The sequence below is a fragment of the Seriola aureovittata genome, chromosome 11 (assembly GCF_021018895.1).
Source record: "Seriola aureovittata isolate HTS-2021-v1 ecotype China chromosome 11, ASM2101889v1, whole genome shotgun sequence".
NCBI lineage: Eukaryota > Metazoa > Chordata > Actinopteri > Carangiformes > Carangidae > Seriola > Seriola aureovittata.
In genome coordinates this window covers 12,188,435-12,208,356 of record NC_079374.1, presented here as the reverse complement: position 1 = coordinate 12,208,356, position 19,922 = coordinate 12,188,435, and the positions used below count along the sequence as shown (strand labels likewise).

Below are 19,922 nucleotides of genomic sequence, written 5' to 3'. Positions count from 1 at the left end.
GAAGGAAAAGCAATGAGTAGCATGAATAATACATTTCAAGCAACATGTATTTTTTTACTTAATGTTGCAACTTGCAAAATTTTATTGGCAAGTCCTCACCGAGCCGTCTGATGCACTGGCACCAACTTTGTCCCCGGTGCTGTTCCAGCAAACCTCGAAAATACCACCAGTACCCCGGTAGCTGTGCACCAAGGCTCCAGTCTACAGCAACAGGACAGACAAATAAATTACCAACTCCATTAACTAATGATTTTGTGGTCACAGTAAATCTTCTCTCTTATGCTGTTAGTAACCGTATAAATCCCAGCCTGACACTCACCGTGGTGTTCCAAATGTGGACACACTTATCGAAGGAGCCGCTGGCTAGATGTTTGCCATCAGGGCTGAAGGCCACACTGTAGACGGGTTCCTGGTGTTTGGTCAGTGTGTGAATACAAACGCCTCGCTCGACATCCCACAGTCGCACTGTCGAGTCGAAAGAGGCACTGTGGGCGTGGGGAAGAGACAGAGTGCACAAATAAGATGAGACCAGTGCAAAGGATTCATAATCATCTGTTTTGCTAACATGAAAGATGATCTACTGAAACAAACTAGTTTCACGAGGGCCATAAAAATGGCCAAAACTACAAGTCTTGTTAAACAGAAACAAAGGAAGCAATAACACGTCTTTAAAAGCCACAGCAAAAAAAAAAGCTACCATTTGTGTTTTGTTTGCATCAGAATAGCTGGTCCTCAACAATTTCACAATGCTGACACGTGAACCTCCAATATAAAACATCTTGGAAACATTGTTGAACGCTGCTTCGTCAAGAAGAAAAACTATACAAAACGATCCCACGTTGACACAGTGCAAATAAAAAATGTGTCAGCTTCTCATAAAAAAGAAATGCCACCTGCCACCAAAAAACTGAGACACTGTTGAAAACGAACACTGATACAAAGAGACTGATTTCAGTTAACACATCTTCATAACCAAGAACCTACGGATTGTCACCAATGTATAAACAGGCAGAGATAATCTCTTATGGGTGACAAGAAATGAAAGCGAACTCTATGACATTATGCAGGGAGCAGAAGTGAAGTCAATTAAAAATGTACTGCACACATGCTGATCAAGGATGGCATTTACTTAAGATTATGAAGCTCCATCCAAGCTGTGGCAATAATGGCAGTTTTGTCTCCATTGTGGACTACAGGCAGGCATGCTGGGTTGTCAGCGAGGGCTGTAAATTCCTGTGGTATTTGAACTAGAACATTTAAACATGCATGCACATCTGGGTCAGGGTGTAAGGCTGTGGGCCACTGACATTTACTAGCACTGGGATTTTGCCTGGAACATGGTTTCTCCTGAATGCCAGGCTATGACGAGTGTCCCCTTCCCAAATATATAAAAACCCAAGTGCACCCGCATGTACACAATTTTTCTCTGAGAACACAAACCTGGACTTTTCTCTCAAAAGTGAGCAATGTGTGCGGTTGCTCTGTATGGTCCTGAACGTGAGCTATGCGTGAGTGATTTCCCACCTGGCGAGCATTATGTTGGAGTTTGGGTTGTTTGTGCCGGGGCCTGTGGGACTCCACTTGATGGTGTAGATCTCTTTACTGTGAGCCTGGAGGTCGTGGACACAGGAATCCTGCTTCATACTCCAAATCTGTGTGTGAAGGAAACGGAAACAGCAAAACATGACCGAATACGAATCACCACTCAGGACTGTTCTCTTTAACCTCCGAGACAGAGGACGAGTTTTACCTTTAACGTCATGTCATCTGAGCAGGAGGCAAGCAGCATCCCCGACGGATCCCACTTAATGGCATTAACTTCATTCTGCAAAACACAAACGTTGTTAGCGTGACTGTCAGGGGAGCGAGCGTGGTATGGTGGGAGATAAGGTCAGAAGAGCAGCGTGGAAAAAGTTGTTTACCGTGTGGCCCTGGAAGGTCTTGAGGGGCCGGTCGCTCCCAAGGCGACATACGTGAATGCACATGTCTGTGCTACAGGAGGCAAAGGTGGTGTTGTTCTGCCAGTCGACATCCAGTGCTGGGGCTGGGGAACATTTTAACGCAAAGGTCCACATTCGTTAAAGAGTTAGGTCGGTTTATGAGGCCACAATGGGACCCCGATTGAGCAGGAAACATTTTTTGCATCATACTTATCAGTGACAATAATAAGCTTTTGTTATTCTGGATATATGTTGTGAACTGGCTTTACCTGAGTGAAAAGGGAACTGCTGCTTGGCTTCTCCTGTGTGCGCGTCCCAAATGATTGTCGTCTGGAAAAATGAAATTGAGCATTTCGGACCACAAGTGCAACATTTCAAATGCATCATTACAAAAATGTGTCATATTAAAGGTTCATTAAAATGTGCTATAACGGAGTACCAGGGCTTGAAATTAACACCCGCCATCCAGCCAAATAGGTGGGTAGGGTAAAAAAAACACAGTCACAGTCATTGACCTTGGTGTGTGTGCATTAGTAAACTGAATTTCTTTCTTCTGCTAGTTTTATTTTCAAAGAGTCATTCGCAAAATAAGCATATCTGCAGTTCATGTCACTGTAGCATTTATTATAAAACTAACACAAATTCCGTTTTGTTTCTTTTAACTTAAAACTAATTTAGTCTTTCTTTAGATCTGGTAACATGCTACAATGATGCTGTGATATACAGGGCTCTTCGCTCCGTCAGTCTCTTGGGTGTTTACTGAAAAGAATGTTTACTGATTGAGGTGCTGTTTGCATTGTACTTTATGGATACCCGTGAAATGATATGTTACAGATTTACACTCTGGCTGGTGATCCCAAAACCGATCATTTCAAGCCCTAGGACTAGTAAATAAAAAGAAAAAAAACATGATGATATTATCACTGAAAGACACAAATCCATGCTGGGGAGCTTTATGAAATACCTTATCTACACCAGCACTGAGAATAGAGTTCCCCTTCTTGTTCCACTTGAGTGCAAATATGGGCCCTTTGTGCTGCCCCAAGGTGCTTGCCAGATTTCCTAGTGGATAAGAGCCATATCCATTTCTTTTAGAAAAGATCCTTCAAAAAATTGTCACAGAGGTTGCATTATTCACAATAACAATGACATAAACCTAATGACCGAGGAAACTATACTGTGCTGGAATGACGGAGGACATACCATCCTTTGTCCATATCCTGGCAAATCCATCATAGGAGCCCGTTGCCAGGAGAGTCCCGTCGCTCTGTTGGATGGAAAGATATCAAAACGGTTACTTTACCGTCTTCAGCTGCGCAGCCTGCACATGGTAAAAGTAGAAGAGTGGAGATGTGGATGGATGATTGGGGACCTACATTCCAGTCCAGTGAGGTGACGTCTTTGTTGCTGGGGACATCCTGGCCACCTTCTCGGATACAGTGGCGCAACACCAGCTGGGTGGAGTTGGAGTTATTATTCTCATTCAGGTTCCAGATCCTGGCGGTGGAGTCCCCGGAGCTGAGCAGAATACCAACGCAGCGGGAGGGGCGTCAAAAGATTGTTTAATATAAGCTGTCAGCTGCAGTTCATATGAAGCCATTCATCTTTCAAAATAAAAGCCAAAGCGTGCATACAATATAGTATGACTCATCCAGCGATCTGTTTCAGCACAGACAGAGACTCACCCTGAGGCCAGCAGATCACTGACAGGGTTCCAGGCACAGATGAACACTTCTGACTCGTGGCCTCGCAGCACCGTGGCTTTACTGGCTGGTATCGCGACGTCTACATCCATCTCCATGGGCTCACTGTGGTTATCTGAGAAGAGTCGGCGCGCACACAGACAGATACACACACATACATATTTATAAATGCATCAACACACACATGCAAACACACGTACACCAACACCTGTCAGCAAACTTAACTGCTGATAAATTCATCTCTAATGAATATTAATTGTTGCCACGTGTTTAAGTCGGTAAAGACTACCTTCAAACAACAGAGACGGATGGAGAAAGTTTTTGCTGGTAAGCGCCAGTGCTATTTTTATTTATCTCAGTCTGAAAAACTGACCTACTTTGCATTCACACCATTTTCGCAGTATAACAAGAAACCCAGTCGCAGTAATGGATGCAGCTTTTATAATAGAGAAAAGCTTTCATTTGATTTCTACCTCCCTGTTTACCTGTATCCTCAGACTGTGAAACTTTACTCACACCCAACTCTTCCTGTTGCCATCCACACCTTCAAATTAAATTCCAAGGGTATACACTGATACGAACATACACTCCTCTCCCCCTTGTCTTAAGCTGCACCTGATCTACACCTCTCTGGTTTCACTCACAGAGGAAGCTAAACAACTGCTAACGATATCACATTCTGTGAAAACAACACGGCTATTTTTGTTTCCGAGTGTAAAAATTCTACATACAGATTCATATAATAATGCTGGGGTTTCTCAGTTTCAACTGGTACTGGCATTCACTCCGAGTCAACATTATAATTAGTAAGTTATTTTTTTCATCAATAGAAATAAAGAATTCTTCCTTGTAAGCTGCAAGTCTAAAAACTAACATGAAAGACAGACTTTCAGAACAGGAGATTGAATCATTACTAGCCCCTTTCTTTTAACCCTTCTTCTATCAGATAATTACTTCATACTGACCATGTGAGTTTCTACTGGGAGATAACTGAGACACCCATGTTTAGATTCAACTTACTCATGTTGTGAGTGCCATTCTCCTCCCCATTGACAGTGGCTTCTCCATTCTTTGGTGCATTAGACTGGTTTCCAGAGGTTGAAGCTGCCATGGCACCGGCCGCCTGCTGCTGGGCTAACTTGTCGCGGAAGGCCTGCTGCCGCGTCTGCACCACATCTGGCATCACCGCATCAATGAGCGACAGCGACTCGATCGGCCGACCGTCGAAGACTGTGCCATCCTGTCGGGATGACAGCGGAAAATAACACATCATGAGGTAAAGGGATTTTTAATTAATCATTTGTATGGCGTCGATAATGATCAATTAGGGGTAAAATGTGATTTCTAGTTGGCATTCCTCTACAAATATCATTCAGTGTTTCTTTCAGTATAAGAATCAGCAAAACTGTGAAAAGCATTTGCAGTTAAACCGGTGTGTTGTCATAGAGATCAAAGTTTGTCTTTGTATCATTAGCAATAGAAAACATCTATGGGAGTGTAAAAAAGCAGGTCCGTGCCCTCACCTCATTGATGCTGATTTCTGCCTCCACATACTGAAGCCCTTTCTGCAGGATGGAGATGAGGGCTGCAGGGGGCACTAGTGTTCCATTGATGTTGGACTGGCTGATGTGGCTCTCGATGCCGAAGGTGAATGCTGAGTGAGAGAAACCTGAAAACAAAACACCATTCACATTCATTAACGCCAGAGTGCCAAGCACAAGATGTGCACAAACACAACTCAAATATTCAAAGGAAAGTCTTGTCTGATCCAAACAAAGCTAACAGTAATTGAATACTAAAAAAAAAACTGAATGGCGTAGCAAGCATGACATTTGAGAGTGTGATAATAAGGCATGCCAATATCAGTGTTGACCTCTGAGCAGCTAGTAGCTTGTATTCTGCCAAATGGCTTCAGAGGCACACTCAGTAAACAGTAATAAAACTGAGCAGCGGGAATTTAAATCATTGATTGAAGAGTGAATAGCACGTTGGCGTCTAAGAGGCAGTGTGCCTGTTTATTTCCTTCCACTATAAGCTAAAGAAAAATCTTGCTGTAATTGAACATGTGATGTTTGACCATGCGTAACATAAAAATAGCATATTATGTGTTTTGTTTTTACAAACTGTTTATGCATGATAACGGCATTCTATACAACTATGTGTGCACAAACGATAAAACCCTGCAATGCTGGGAAAAAGATATCAACAATTAATGTGTCGCGCCAAAAGTCAGTTCATTGTGTCGTTGTTTTTGTCATTGTATCAGTGAGACAAACCTGATTCTTGGAGGTATCTGTAGACCAAGAAGTTCACTTCGTCACTGGTAATACTCATCTTAGCCCAATGAAAGGGAGGAGGTATGTTGGAAGGCTGGGTTCACTCCTGTAAATTTAATCAAAAATTAGAGGTTGAAATTAACATTTAGGTACGCAGTCTTGCATGTGACATATTTTTAAGCCACTGTAACAAATGATATCTTTATCACGTTCCTATAAAAATGGATACCAATTCTGCACACTGCACAAATGTGTCCCGGGCTTTGTTTAGTGACACACAGTCATGTGCTGATACATTTTAATAGACACACAACCACACGCACACAGGAAAGCCCTCACCTCCAGCCTTTCTTAGTACATGCTCACTCTCGTCTTGCCCATTGCTGCATGCATGATTCCCTCCTTTGACAATGTCAATAGCTGGGTCACTTAACCTGTGAATCCATGAATAGTACTAGATCTAAGTATTCCCATCCTCTCTTCTCTGGCCTAATGGGAGTGTCTATATCCATTTGGCTTCCACTGAGAACTGAATGGTGCTTCCCATTAGTGACCCGGCCAACCATCTAGATGGAAAGAGCCCTGATAAAGCAGTAAGGATATTAAATGCCAGTCTACAACCCATCTAGTGAATTACAGATGAGACCAAGGGGCTAATTATTCATAGCAGGCAGCCTGACCTTCCCTTCTGAGTTATTTTCAACAAATAGGGGTGTTTAATAGAGCTTATGTTAACATTTCAATTGAGACTGTCTCATAACTGACGGGAGCTGAGGAAACAAAAATGCAATTACGTTTTGAATTCCATCACATATTTGTCCTCAGGCTGATGAACACTGCAAGAATACTGTAGACTTTATCATTTTCCACTGACTCATGCATACAATTTTATGAGAGCAGAGTAAATAGAGTTGGAATGAGATTACTTATAGACCCAAAAACACAATGTAAACAAACACAAATGTGTAACTAAATACGATAAGCAAAAGAATGGCCCTGTAAGCAAGTTAAAGTAAAGCAAAAGAAACAAACTGCAACCTGACAATCACTCATGACGTAAAAAAGGAATACAACTATTTCCTGTCCATCTACTGGGAGATAAAGGGACAGACATTTTGCTGAGAATAAAAAGAGAAATAAAGGGGGATGGTGTCAGGTATGAAGACTGCATGGCTGTCCAACCTTCATTCCAAACACTGTCCAGGCCCACTCAAGTTTCCCTTTGGTAGCATAGCAACAAGAGCGACCGAGCAAAATAGAGAATGGTGTTGTCCCAATTACCAGTGGGCATGCAGCCAGAGGGGTTGAACATGTTACTCAACATGAATTATTCACTTTCACCTTGGTATATTCTTTCAGAAAGAGTCTACCTTTATTGTACCACAGCAGACATACTACAGGGCTGGAATTATAACAACCTCTGCAACTGGTGTGGCCACCATGTGATGCTCCACTCATATTTTGTAACAGAAAAAGGGGTGCTATTATGTTACACCTGTAGTAAAAAAAAAAAAAAAAAAAATCCTGCAACTGCAAAAAAAATAGAACAGAATCCTGCGGAAATATTACTAAACAAAATTTTGGTTTCATCTCATACGTTCTCATTATCATTTACATCATCAAAAAAAATCACACTCAAAAAGGCAAAGGCTCTTTGCTCTTTTTTTTTTCCAAAAAACAAAACCAAGCTTGTCGACCTGCTTTGACCACTGTCACCATGTTTCTCTTTCGCTAATTAGCTTACTTATGGGACTAGGAAGGGCTAGCCACATCAAAGCAAGGCAGCCACTGCACCCAAGGCAACACAAGCTACATACCGAACAACTGGAAACGTAATTAACAGGCAGTGTGGAGGGGGGCTCAGGTCCCTTCGGTGCAAGGCAGGAGCAATGATAACTCTAACAGATGGGCCCACGATGCCACCCTCACCCACTCCCTGGGCATCTGAGCCTCCTTTGACCAAACAATGTGCCATCCAGGAAACCACACAATATGATAACCTTTGCTATGGCTATGGTTTATCAACCTTACTGATAACATCTGAAGGTATGATTCCTCTGAAAAAAGGAAGACATCACAAATGGGAAAAGAAATACAGTTGCTTATAAGGCTGCTCCATTCAAAAAAAAAAAAAAAAAAAAACTGTTTTCACAGCACAAATTAACCACTTTGAGGTACTTGCATTGCTGACCCACAACTCACATTGCTGAGCTCCACAAAATTCCAACAACCGAGCTGTCTTGCCATGTTCTGCACCCCCTTTCATTTGCCAGCCCAGTCTGTTTTTTTATTCAGTGGTGTCCAAAATTCACACTGGACACAAATACACCTGTTTTATTCCTTCTTTGTTCTCCTCTCTTAATCCTCTGATGTTTTATGTTGAAAGATCCTGCCAAATGGACAGGTTTCTCCTTGAAATGTTGTAAGTTGCCATTCTCTCAACTGGCGGATCAGACAAATGACCTGTCAAATCATACACTAGCAACAACCAGAAATAAGCTTTTTTTTATTTTTGTTGTGACAAAATGTTGTCACAATAGACTCAGTATCCAAAAACAGAGGCAAATATGTCAACATTTAAGTCCAAAACCAACAATTTCTGAGAGTCAAATTAAAACATTACCAAGTGCAATCCGACGACTGCATAAAAGACAGGCTGGGATAGACTAATAAAAACTAAATGATAAATGAATGAACCCCTCCTGTGGTGAACAGGCTCATTATGGTTAACACTATGGTTAACTGATCACTGCACTCTTGTAGCAATTACTGACAATGTAAACTACACCAGCAGCTTACTAATTCACCTAAGTGCATCACGGCCTAAGGATGTGGTCAAAGCTGAAGAATAATAAGTCTTCATAATGTGACTACATCTGCTGCATTTTTCAGTCTTCCATCTCATGCATGTCTGACAAACAAATACCATCTACACAAGTCATGTAACAACTCACACTTCCCTCACACAATTGCCACCCAAAACATATTCTTGTGTAACTACGTGGCTAGTGTATTGGGCTGAAGGCACTGAGTGAACAACAGCACTGTGGCTGAATGTTTCCAGTGTAGAACCCACACAGGACTGCAGCGACGTGCTGCTTTCACTACACAGCCGATGTAGACGAGGTGAACTTTTAATTTAGGTTCAAACATTTGTGGATCATTATCTTGTGAAAAATTTCAAGTATGCTTTGGCATACCTTTACATAATGTGACTCTGCAAATATTCAATGAAACAGCTGAATGGCCCTTTAACCGCAACAGTTCCCCAACCAGGAGTCTGTGCTTTACCATATACATATATATATATATAGAGAAGCATCTAACTGAACCCCGAAGCTTTGTAAATTTTATAAAAAAGGTATCACAACCATTTCGAAAGTTTTTAATATGAATAGACCTGAAGTCGTTGGCAGTTTGTTTTTACAAAATCCAACACTGACGCCAACAATGCTAGTGCAGTGTTTCACTAACTTTCTAGTATAGGTGTTTGTATTTCAAACTGTCATCACAGATCATGACATCTGATGAGAGCATTAGAGCATGTGTGTTAATTAAGGCTATTCAAATGTCTTAGGCAAGACAGCAGATGATTATCATTTACTAAATATCTGTGTTGAATCCAAGCAACTTTGACTTTGATATAACTTATAGTCAAAAGAAAGGAAATAGTTTCTGAGGTTAGAGTATCTAAGGATAGACATTCATTTAAGGATATATGTGTAAGAGAGAACATGCTGGAAACATGAATTATCATTCACTGCAAACTATTTTGGAGAACTGCTTTTACATTGCTGTAAATATACAACTTTAAAGAAAGCCTTTTGTCATAAAAGATTTTAATGATACAACACTGACATCCTCTGTGTGTGTGTGTGTGTGTGTGTGTGTGTGTGTGTGTGTGTGTGTGTGTGTGTGTGTGTGTGTGTAAAAAAATGGTATTGTTACAATTTCCGCTACCCTGGGTAAACAAACATGCCACTGCAAATAATTCCATGCACAGCACTCTGAAACAGGCTTACGATGATAATCATTCATTCACCACTGACAACAATTAAAACGCTTTTTGAACATAAACATTTGAATGTATAAGTAATGGAGTAATGAGAACTACACAACCAGCCATCTCCTACACATGCAGGTTTGAAAAGAATGATGTTAAAAACCAGCATACCAGGGACCCCATTTTCTCCTGCACAGTCACCTCCTGACAGATGTGCAAACAAGACCTGGAAACAGCAGCCATTTTCTCTTGAACTGCTCTGCTGAGTAAAACCCGCCTTTGAAGCTTCTGGTTGGGCTGCAGTCTTCAGGGGGGGAGGGGAGTGAGAGAGAGAGAGGAAGAGAGAGAGAGAGAGAGAGAGAGAGAGAAAGTGGGGGAGGGGAATCAGAGAGGGGGATGGTGGAATGGGAGCAGGGTGATAAATAATGATCCCCACACAGGTAATCACAACAACCATTTGAGCATTATTCTTTGCCTCTCTCAATGAGTCACTTAGCGGCAGCCAATGTAGGTCGGCACACGGTGGGGGATGGTAGCCCTCAGTCTCCAGGGGAAACACTTCTCCCACGCTTCCTATGGGTGGCAACACGTTAAATGTTTACCAGGGGTGGCCAACTGTGTGCCAAGAGAAACTACAGTGTGTAGGTCTTCATTCCAACCAAAGACTCCACCCACTGAGTAACACTCCTTTAAGTGGAGGGAAAGAACTCGTACAAGAAATTATCCGCTGAGGTGATCAGTCGAAATGAAATCGTTCATACTGTTGGCTCTCCGTAGCACATGGCTGACCACCCCTGGAACCACTAGGCCTAACCTAATGGTTCTTCCAGCAGTTAACAATCAAAGAGGTCATCAGGGTAAGACATTAGTGCAACTACAGCCGATAATACTGCAAAACGTGTCCCAACGCTACGATCCTCACACCAACTACAATGAGCCAAATCTTTGATATAAGCCTTGACAGATTTGCAGGAATATGAGCATTAGGTGTGTCTTTCTCTTTCAAGAGAGAAGTGCACATTCACAGGCGCCACCATCAATTATATTTTCACCTAAGGGAATGAATGGGGGATGGTGACAGACAGCGTGGATCACTGAAAGGATTCATCATGATGGCTTCTAATCGGGGGCGTCAGGACCTAAGATCCACCCTCATGCTGAACCCATTAGAATCAAATAAAAATGACAACTCCCACTTGCCCATTGGTGTCATTTAGTATTCTCAGAAGAAACAAAAGGATATCAGCACTCTTACATTGTTCAAAGAACAGAACCCCTGGGCTTTTTCCCTATTGATGTGGACAGTACATTACATACATAAAAGGACCAAAATATCCCTATTACTTTTATTGAGTTTAGGAGTAAAAGGTAAAGGAAACAATATATTGTCAAAGAATAGACACTAAAATTGTTATTGTTTTGTTAGTGTAAAATCACTAAGAGACAGACAAAAGGATTGATTACTCTCAGCGTTCCTCTATCCAAAATAAAAGTCAAGACTACAACTGAAAATAAAATTAAATACGTGAAAATGACAGATTTTACACAGCTGCTTCCTCATGACAGAATTATTAACTGCTGTGCAGTGTGATTGATTCTTATAATCCTTAATATTAATGGATGCATTATTCCAACTGGACTTCCTGGACAGTATTACATCCAGTACCTGTAGCAACATGCCCACACCAACACAGATCCTTTCAGTTTTTTAAGTCAATGATATTTTTGGTCTGATCACCAGGTAACCCGGCAGTTTCTGATCATATCTTAATGAGGGCTGAACAATTAATCAAAAATAGTATCAAAATCGTAATATGACCAAGTGCAGTATCCAAATTGCAGGAGCCTCAATTTTTTGATAAAGGTAAAATGTGTCACAACGTACCATGATAAAAGAATCATTGTGGTGCTACAGATGCCTCAGCCTACAAATCATATTCTCCTTAAAGAGACATGCTTGTTTGGCACAGACCCCAGTAAAAATCACATCATCATCCTTTAATATCTTTTCAGTGAAAATTAAATGCAAAAATGCATATCGTTCAGCATTGATTACATTTAAATGAGTTGATACTGGAATGGTCACATTTGGCCACAGACAAATGTGACCATTTGTCATGTAAGTAGGAGAACTTGATGCATGTATCATTTTATCATTTTGACTTTAATATACCAATGCGCATATATATATATATATATATATATATATATAGCATGGTGTAGGAAATATATCTGATTATTGACCAGTTACTTCTAAAGACAGTTTTTACAGTAACCCGGTTACTGCATGTCAACACTTTGTCTGATTCCCTGCCTTAATCTTGTTTCTCCAAATAACCTGGTTTCAATATGTGCATGTAAGCACACAAAGAAGCCGCCGCTGTAGGGCATGCACATGTATATGCCTCTGTGGGGGTGGGTGGCAAGTAAATACGTCGTGTGGAAGGGACTGTGGGAATTAAAAAATAAATCAGAAGAAAAATGGACATTCTGCATGTCATCTGTTACTTTGTACTTAGAAAACAAATAATCCCTTCAATAGTCTGACCCTGCACTCATATCACTATATATATATATAGATAAAGAATTGTACATAATTATAGTTTATTGCTCCATTTCAATTGCTCTGTCTTTTACATAATATAATTCACTGTACAACAAAGACAAGTTTGTAAAATGAGATCATTTCTAATCTAGGCCAGTGCATACTTTGTATCTTCATGTTGCATAATATGATAAAGAGCCACAAGTTCCTGTGTATTTCATCTGAAATAGAGGCAAAATTATCTGTATATTTCATCAAAAACAGCAGACTGAATAATGAGAACATCTGACAGCCTTCATCTGTGTTGACATATTGTAGAAGGGACCATTGTCTCCACCACTGACAGGAACTGAAACCATTACATCTTTAGGGGAACATACATGTCTTAACAAGCTTTTTACATAATCACAGTTTTGCTGAAAAAAAACAAAATTTTAGCCATTTTTATGTAGTTGAGTAAACATATATTTCTATATTCAGTCAATAGAAAAAAAAGAACTAAGTGTCCTTGAGATTGTAAAGACAACATAAAAGGCCTCAGCCAGGCAATTCTTTTTTCAGCAAGATGAGGATTGCACAAATAAGCTGTAAACACAGAGACAACCCAGTGTGGGCAATACAAGTGTTGCTATGGTGACCAAAAGATCTTGCTTCTCTGTCAACAGCTGCTCATGCCACCCTGAATACCCCCCACTCTCCTTGAGCTTTCCTTCCATCTGACATCAGGGTCAAACAAACAAAGCAGACAAGTGAGCTGAAATACTGATCTTTATTCTAAGCCATGCCTCGACTTATTTTTTACCTCGCGTTTACACAGTACAACATTAACACCACACAACAAAGATTTCCCTTCGTAGTCCGTTTGTGTTTGTGTGTGTGTGTCCTCTAAACAGCGTATATCCTGCTGGGCAATTGATTCCACTCACAGAATGAAAAGTTTGGAAATGTTTTCATTTCTCATTGTAACTACACAGACCTCTGAGTGCACATACCTCCGGTCATTTTATTTCATCTATATGTGTATTTAGATCATGACAATTCAAACACAGTTACTGACAATGCTGAGATAGCAATACCAAATTTTTAATCGAAGTACATTGACTTCTTCCTTCGTCCATTAATGGCCTCACTTGATGAAGACACATGACCAGACCAACAATGTAGTCTTCTTGGGAAGATATTAATAGACCATTAATCTCCTATAATAAAAACCGACCTTTTACACAGCACAGAAATTAGTTGATAGAAGTTATCAATCAACTCTTTGTGTAATTATATACAACTGTAAGGGTAGAGCGATGATGCATGTGCTCCATTTTTCCCCATTTAGTATGCGTTCATGGTAGGATCAGTCTGTGGTATGATGTTGACAAGTTTCAAACTTCAAGGAAAAAGGAAATTACAAACTATGCAGCAGCACACTTGAAACTTTCACTGGCATTCTACAGATGGTTGTTTCGTTTCCGGAGCAGTGTGCTCAAAGCCACAATTCATGGTTTTCCTGACAACAGCACACTCCTACCACTGGCTGCCTGACCAAAGCTTTAGACAGATAACTCATGAGTACATTCACAACAGAACACCACCACAAAAAACTAATCTGTGCAATGTTTTCCTTCCTCTTTCATTATGAAATTACTGACTTCTGTGCCCAAGTGTGGGACTGCCATTAAATGTCAATTTAGTAACATGCGATGATGCTTGAAGGGGTGATGGTGTGCACTTGGTTGTAGATACAACAAGTAATGGAAGTTGTTGGGTAAAGACTGGGAAAGAGAGACACCATCATACACTTGCTCGATCACTGCATGCATTTGAGTGTGAATGTTGGAGTGTTGGCTCCAGAAGTCACAGAAAATGTTAGACACACCTGACAGCTGGAGCTAAGACGGCAAAATGTTGGAAAAACTGACATTGTGATATCTTTTTTTCTGCGATATATATATATATATAGCAATATTAAAAAATACAGCAAATTTCACCAGATACGTGGCAATGTGTTATCCATGTATAGATATACAATTAATAATCAGAATCATCACATTTGGTTCCTCCCCTCCAGAGATCAGATTGGACTCCTCCACTTTTGGTTTCACGTGTGCGATTCTGACATCGGCATGGACAAGTGGAGAGAGCGCAGGTGGACAGGTATTTGGGAAAAACAACATGTTTCTTAATAAGCTTTACAAATGGACTTGTGTGTCGCAGTTGTGTTACTATTTCTAACTGTGTTCAATGTTTAATCTGCATGGTGGACGAAAATCAGGCATCCTGGTGCGGCTGACGATAGTAAGTAAAGCTCTCGCACTAAACCAACAGACTTATCTATATACTGAAGATATAAATACAGATGGATCTGGATAATGCAAGTTTTGTGTGTTGCGTGTATTAAGCGTTTCTTACGTTAGGGCACGGCCCAGCCTCGTGACTTTTAACCAACACCAGGATGAGCTACCGCTGATAACAGGAATACCGTCATCTAGGCGACATTATCTGTGATAGTAACTGCGTCGCATGCAAGTGCTACACGGACTTTTACACGCATCTCGATCAGTTTGATCGAGATACATTGAGCAAATGGAGCACTTTCATGGCTTCGACGGACATGAAAAAGGTGAATAACCGCATTATAAAATATCTGGTTCTTTGATAAAAAGTCAAATGTACAAGTCCGTGTACATAAAAAGTGTGATGAGAAGTTAACTACAACTCCCAGTGTGTTTATCGGTGACAAACATACCATCATAGAGCTTAAAATTCTGTGATGTGCGCTGATATCAACGGGTGTGAGCTCCAGATTAAGTTGCTGGGAAAAATCTTCTGACTATGGTAAAAGTTTCACTCATAACTTCATTTACACATGAGAACTGTCAACCATGATATTCTTGATGTGAGAATTTTGACACAATGTGATTTTCGTGAGGCGATGATTAATTAAAATACTGATTTATTGTCCAGTCCCACCCACATTTCAGACATTAAAGAAGTCTTTGTCAAAACATGGCGTGTGAAGCCATAGCAGTTCAAGATGTGGTCTCTAGATGCTGTTCTTTTTATGTTTTTGAGTACATACTTTTCTTCACATTTACTGACAGGATAAGCTCTCGTAGCTCAATCAACAGGGGGTGAAAAGACAGTGAAAAAACAATATTCCCTTTTGTTAAAAAAAAAAAAAAAGTTTCTCACTCTGGCATGCATGTGCTTGCACAACTTCCTGAACAGTCATCCACCAGCATAATTGTGCCCCCAACACCTTACTTCTGAAAATCTAGTTAAAAATTACAGACCAAGCACACTACAATGATGGCAACATAGATCATTTTCTACTCTCCTTTTAGTCAATATTAAGAAATGACATTGCCTACATGCAGACTGTCCTTGGAAACAAAATGTGTGTGTCTATTGACTGAGCCTAATGCGACACAGACAGATGTTCATTAAAAGCAATGAACATATAAAGAAAGAAGGAACCTGAATCATTAGCTACAATGGGTTCAGACACAGTAGGAATAGAAACTGATTAGCTGTATGACACTGAAAAGTTTACACCCTTAAAGATATGTGGCTTTGTCCCACTAATTTAAATACACACAAGGACAGAGCCAAGGCACAACAGACACATGTTCACACAACGATAAACAGAGCCACCCTAAATCCAAAATGAATCCAAATAAATAACTATAGCCTTGAACTAGCCAGTACTTGTATGGGCGTTATTTCAGAGTAACCACTAGTCTGCCAGTTGGCAGATAGCCCATGAACGCTGCATGTCTCTTTTGGAGGGAGAGAATGGTTCACCTCCCCCCATGGCCTATCATAAATAAATACTGCTACAGAAATATTTGGACAGCCCGATACAAAGCTTTGCAGCACCACAAGGCTGACATGGGCTTTCTCAGGGACTTCCTTGCCCTACTTATGAGCAGGGGATACATTTCTGTTTTGAACACACAGTCTAAACCCAATGTACCTTAGATTTGCTGTTGTCTCTTCTGTGCCACAGTTCACTGAATCCACAACAGTCACATTCGAATGACTTATCAAAAATCAATCTAGAGCAAATTGAGGAGTGACTAGAAGCCACCAGATGAATGAATTATGATTATTACATATTACAGGCCATCCAGTTTTTTCCAGACCTGAGTCCATTTACAGCACTGAAATCGCAGAGAACATGTTTCTTCTCAAATCCTGTCACTGAACAAGATGCAGGTAGACAATGACCTGTGGGCCAACAACATTATTCGTTTATGCCCTCTGAGGACTCAGTAAATCTATGTCGCATCTACTGAAACCCCAAATTTTGGTTTCTCACAATAAAAAACAAATAACATATTTAAAAATCAATAATTGGAAACTGTTATGTTATCTGAAACATGTAAGTAAGACATAATAAAACTCCTATAGTTCTTTTAACAGGCAGCACTAAACCTGTTTTTGTAACAACTGCAATTAGTCTTCACCGCCAGCCCTCACCTCTGTTGACAAAATGGGTAAACCTGCTGGTAAGGCAAGGCAATAGGGCTGAAATCAATGTCACAATGTTAACAGGTATATGTTTGCAAATATGAGCAAATCACACAAAATGTATATTTATATTCATATAGCAATATGTATTTATAATCCACATGTTCCATTACATCAAGCAAAACTATTCAACTATGCAAAACAAAAACGTCAGTTAGCTATGTTTCATCTACAGTTAATCTACCGAATTCAAACTAATCTCAACCCCAAAGTCCACTTACTAAATTGTCAAGATTTAACCGAATGCTAAACTGATAAATACATGATGTGAAAGCCTTCCCTGTACTCCAGGGGGCTCTTATCAGTTGAATGCCATGTGGTCTCTAGGGCTGAACCGAATGCCGCAAAGCTTCAACTGTTGCCATGGTAATCTGCGTCCAAATCAGCATTTGAATGCTGCATTTTTTGCTATTGTTATAATAATTATTTTTTATAATAATTATTATCATTATTATTATTATTAGTATTATGTACATTGCCACAACAGTCCCGGGAATTAAAAAATGATAATCCAACATTATTCATGATACATCAACAATTATTTTTAGCTATTGTGAGACAAGGACATTTAACCTTAGTAATAGTTTTGTGTGTCATTGCTCTCATCTCACATTACCAGCACTGACACTGGGACTCTGACACATGACCATGTGACAGGCTGCCAAGGTACAACAATGCCAGCAAGATGTTGAAAAAGTCCAGCATCTGAAATAACTGTAATTCTCACTGAAGCTTTGCAGCCCTGAACATGGTATTGGGGGCAGCCCTTGTGTTCTCAGTAAACTAGTTCATCTCTTCATTAACGCAAAATGGAGTAAACTAGCAAGCTATAATGAACAAATAATCATGACACCAAAATGTCTGAAAAGAAATGTGTGGAAGCATTTTAAATTCCATTCCACATATGTAAAAAATAGTGAATAAAAATAAGATAATTTCTTGACTTTGTGATATGGAAGTAATTTACAGTAACATTACCATGACAATAACCTGAAACCCTCTGTTAAACCAAACCAAACCAAACTAAACAAAGCAACGTCAATTTGACAACGTAATTCAGGATGGAGCTCTGTTGGTTATGTTCAAATTATAACAATTTACGCGCTTATTTTTATTTGTTTGAGCCTGATTTTCTTTTTTTGAAAAACAGATGGCTCTATTACATAATCGTATCGTCTCAACATTTCCAGGGAAAGACACCCATTCATGATGGTATATTCTTTCATTATGTAAATCCAATAAATACAACTGCTGTCTGGTGTCTCTGTGGTGATGGCATTAGTGAAGAGTAGTAGGAGTCATCCAGCTTATATCCAATAGCTTACTATTTAAAACAAAACAAAAAAAAAAACAGACACAAAGGTGGCAGCAGTAACCAACATGTCAAATCTAGTACTGCCAGTATCTTCTCCCCAGTGTTTACCCTCCAATGCAGCTTCTTTGTTAAAATGCCTCCATGTGATTTCAGTAGCTAAACAAGACTGACTGATGTTGTGAACAAACAACATACAACAACAGACACCAGGTCAACAAGAAAATGGGGACATCACTTTAGCGTTCATTATTCGGGCCACTGATGTAGTATCAGATTAGAAAAGCATTCAAACAGCAGTGTGTTTTGAATGTTATTTTCATCTGAATCCTTCTCATGTCTTGCTTTAACAGAGATAATGAACACTTTGATGCTCAGAGGCCAGGCGAGACATCTTAACTGTGTTTGTACATGCTGCATCCCATTATTCCATGACCTACAGAGAACAGCCAGGACTACTAGATAGAAAATAAGAAGAATTTGTAGGTCACACAACATTTCTTAATCTTTTCGTAAAAAAGTAAACTGTTTTAGTAAGTGTTATGTGGACATGCAGAATCACAATGTCCTTAAGCTTCATATTTTGCAGGTTACTTTTGATATATAGATGCCTCTCTTGTGCTTTAAGACAGTTACAGCTGCCACAGTCAGGAAACAGCTTAACATTGTAGTTATACAGTAACATGAACTGTCCCTTAACTACTGGTGGCAATGTCTAGTACAGCTGAATGTCTTTCCCCTCCCCCACTCATGCGCTTTAAGTCTGCAAGGGAATATAAATATGTATCATTCATATTTCAGCTTCAACAAAATGACTGAAACTGCACTGGTGCAACTTGATATGGTGGATGTTTTCTATTGTGCTATAAAAGGCAGAGTGGATATCCTAATTATTCGCCAAACTGGGACAACGATCAACCTGTAAAACTTATTGTATTTGGTGAAGTAGTCCACAGCTCAGCTACCAAGATATATTGTTAGTGTGAGAGACAAAATAACACACAGCATGAGGAAAGTAGGTTGTTTGAATAACTAACAACGAAAGAGAGAAAATTAAAAGACACAGACTGGAATTTCAACACACGTGTGAGTCAATGGGTGACTAAGCTATGCCGGCAACCTCCTAATCAACGCCATAATCACCAATTTCTGAAAGTCATTATCCTCATCGCATAAAACCCCCCACACAAACACAGAAGCTGCCTGAATGCAGTGCAGCCAAAAACACGCCACTCGACTTTTTTTTTTTTTTTTTTTTTTTTTACTGGCTTACCTTTTATTGTGAGAGTGAACTCGTGGTGTCCGCCGCCACCTCTTCCTCTTCCACAAGGAGAACCTCCAACTTCAGTGAGCTAGCAACGACTTTCCTCCCATTTTGCTTATCGTCATATTTCAAGTTCCGATCGCTGCTGTGTGACTCACTGTCGGCTTATTCGGTGTGCTAACGAAGCGTATTCGCCCAGACAAACTGACAACTGGCGGTAAAGTTGGGGGTGGGGGGGGGGAAAACAACCCGAGTTTCTGTGGCTGAGGCTGCAGGCTACTCAGTGGAGTTTCACCGTTCACTGAGAACAGGAACGTAGAGAGACAGCAGCAGCAGGCGCTGATCGGCAACG

At 40.2% G+C, this 19,922-nt stretch overlaps 1 protein-coding gene across 2 annotated transcripts in view; it reads right to left on the bottom strand.

Moving 5' to 3' along the window:
- Positions 1-19,922, bottom strand: part of tbl1x (transducin beta like 1 X-linked) — a 22,061-nt gene extending 2,139 nt beyond the window's left edge. The window contains exons 1-15 of one of the 2 annotated variants that reach the window (XM_056388969.1): positions 19,580-19,922; positions 10,094-10,226; positions 5,920-6,025; positions 5,167-5,312; positions 4,664-4,883; positions 3,626-3,758; positions 3,317-3,458; positions 3,144-3,207; positions 2,905-3,002; positions 2,210-2,270; positions 1,923-2,044; positions 1,751-1,825; positions 1,525-1,652; positions 320-485; positions 100-201 (exon numbers count right to left, since the gene is read on the bottom strand). In XM_056388969.1, coding sequence (XP_056244944.1) covers positions 100-201; positions 320-485; positions 1,525-1,652; positions 1,751-1,825; positions 1,923-2,044; positions 2,210-2,270; positions 2,905-3,002; positions 3,144-3,207; positions 3,317-3,458; positions 3,626-3,758; positions 4,664-4,883; positions 5,167-5,312; positions 5,920-5,977 — 1,515 coding nt within the window. In that variant the 5' untranslated portion in view covers positions 5,978-6,025; positions 10,094-10,226; positions 19,580-19,922. The remainder of the gene's footprint in view (positions 1-99; positions 202-319; positions 486-1,524; positions 1,653-1,750; positions 1,826-1,922; positions 2,045-2,209; positions 2,271-2,904; positions 3,003-3,143; positions 3,208-3,316; positions 3,459-3,625; positions 3,759-4,663; positions 4,884-5,166; positions 5,313-5,919; positions 6,026-10,093; positions 10,227-19,579) is intronic. The other variant, XM_056388968.1, reaches the window with a different exon arrangement.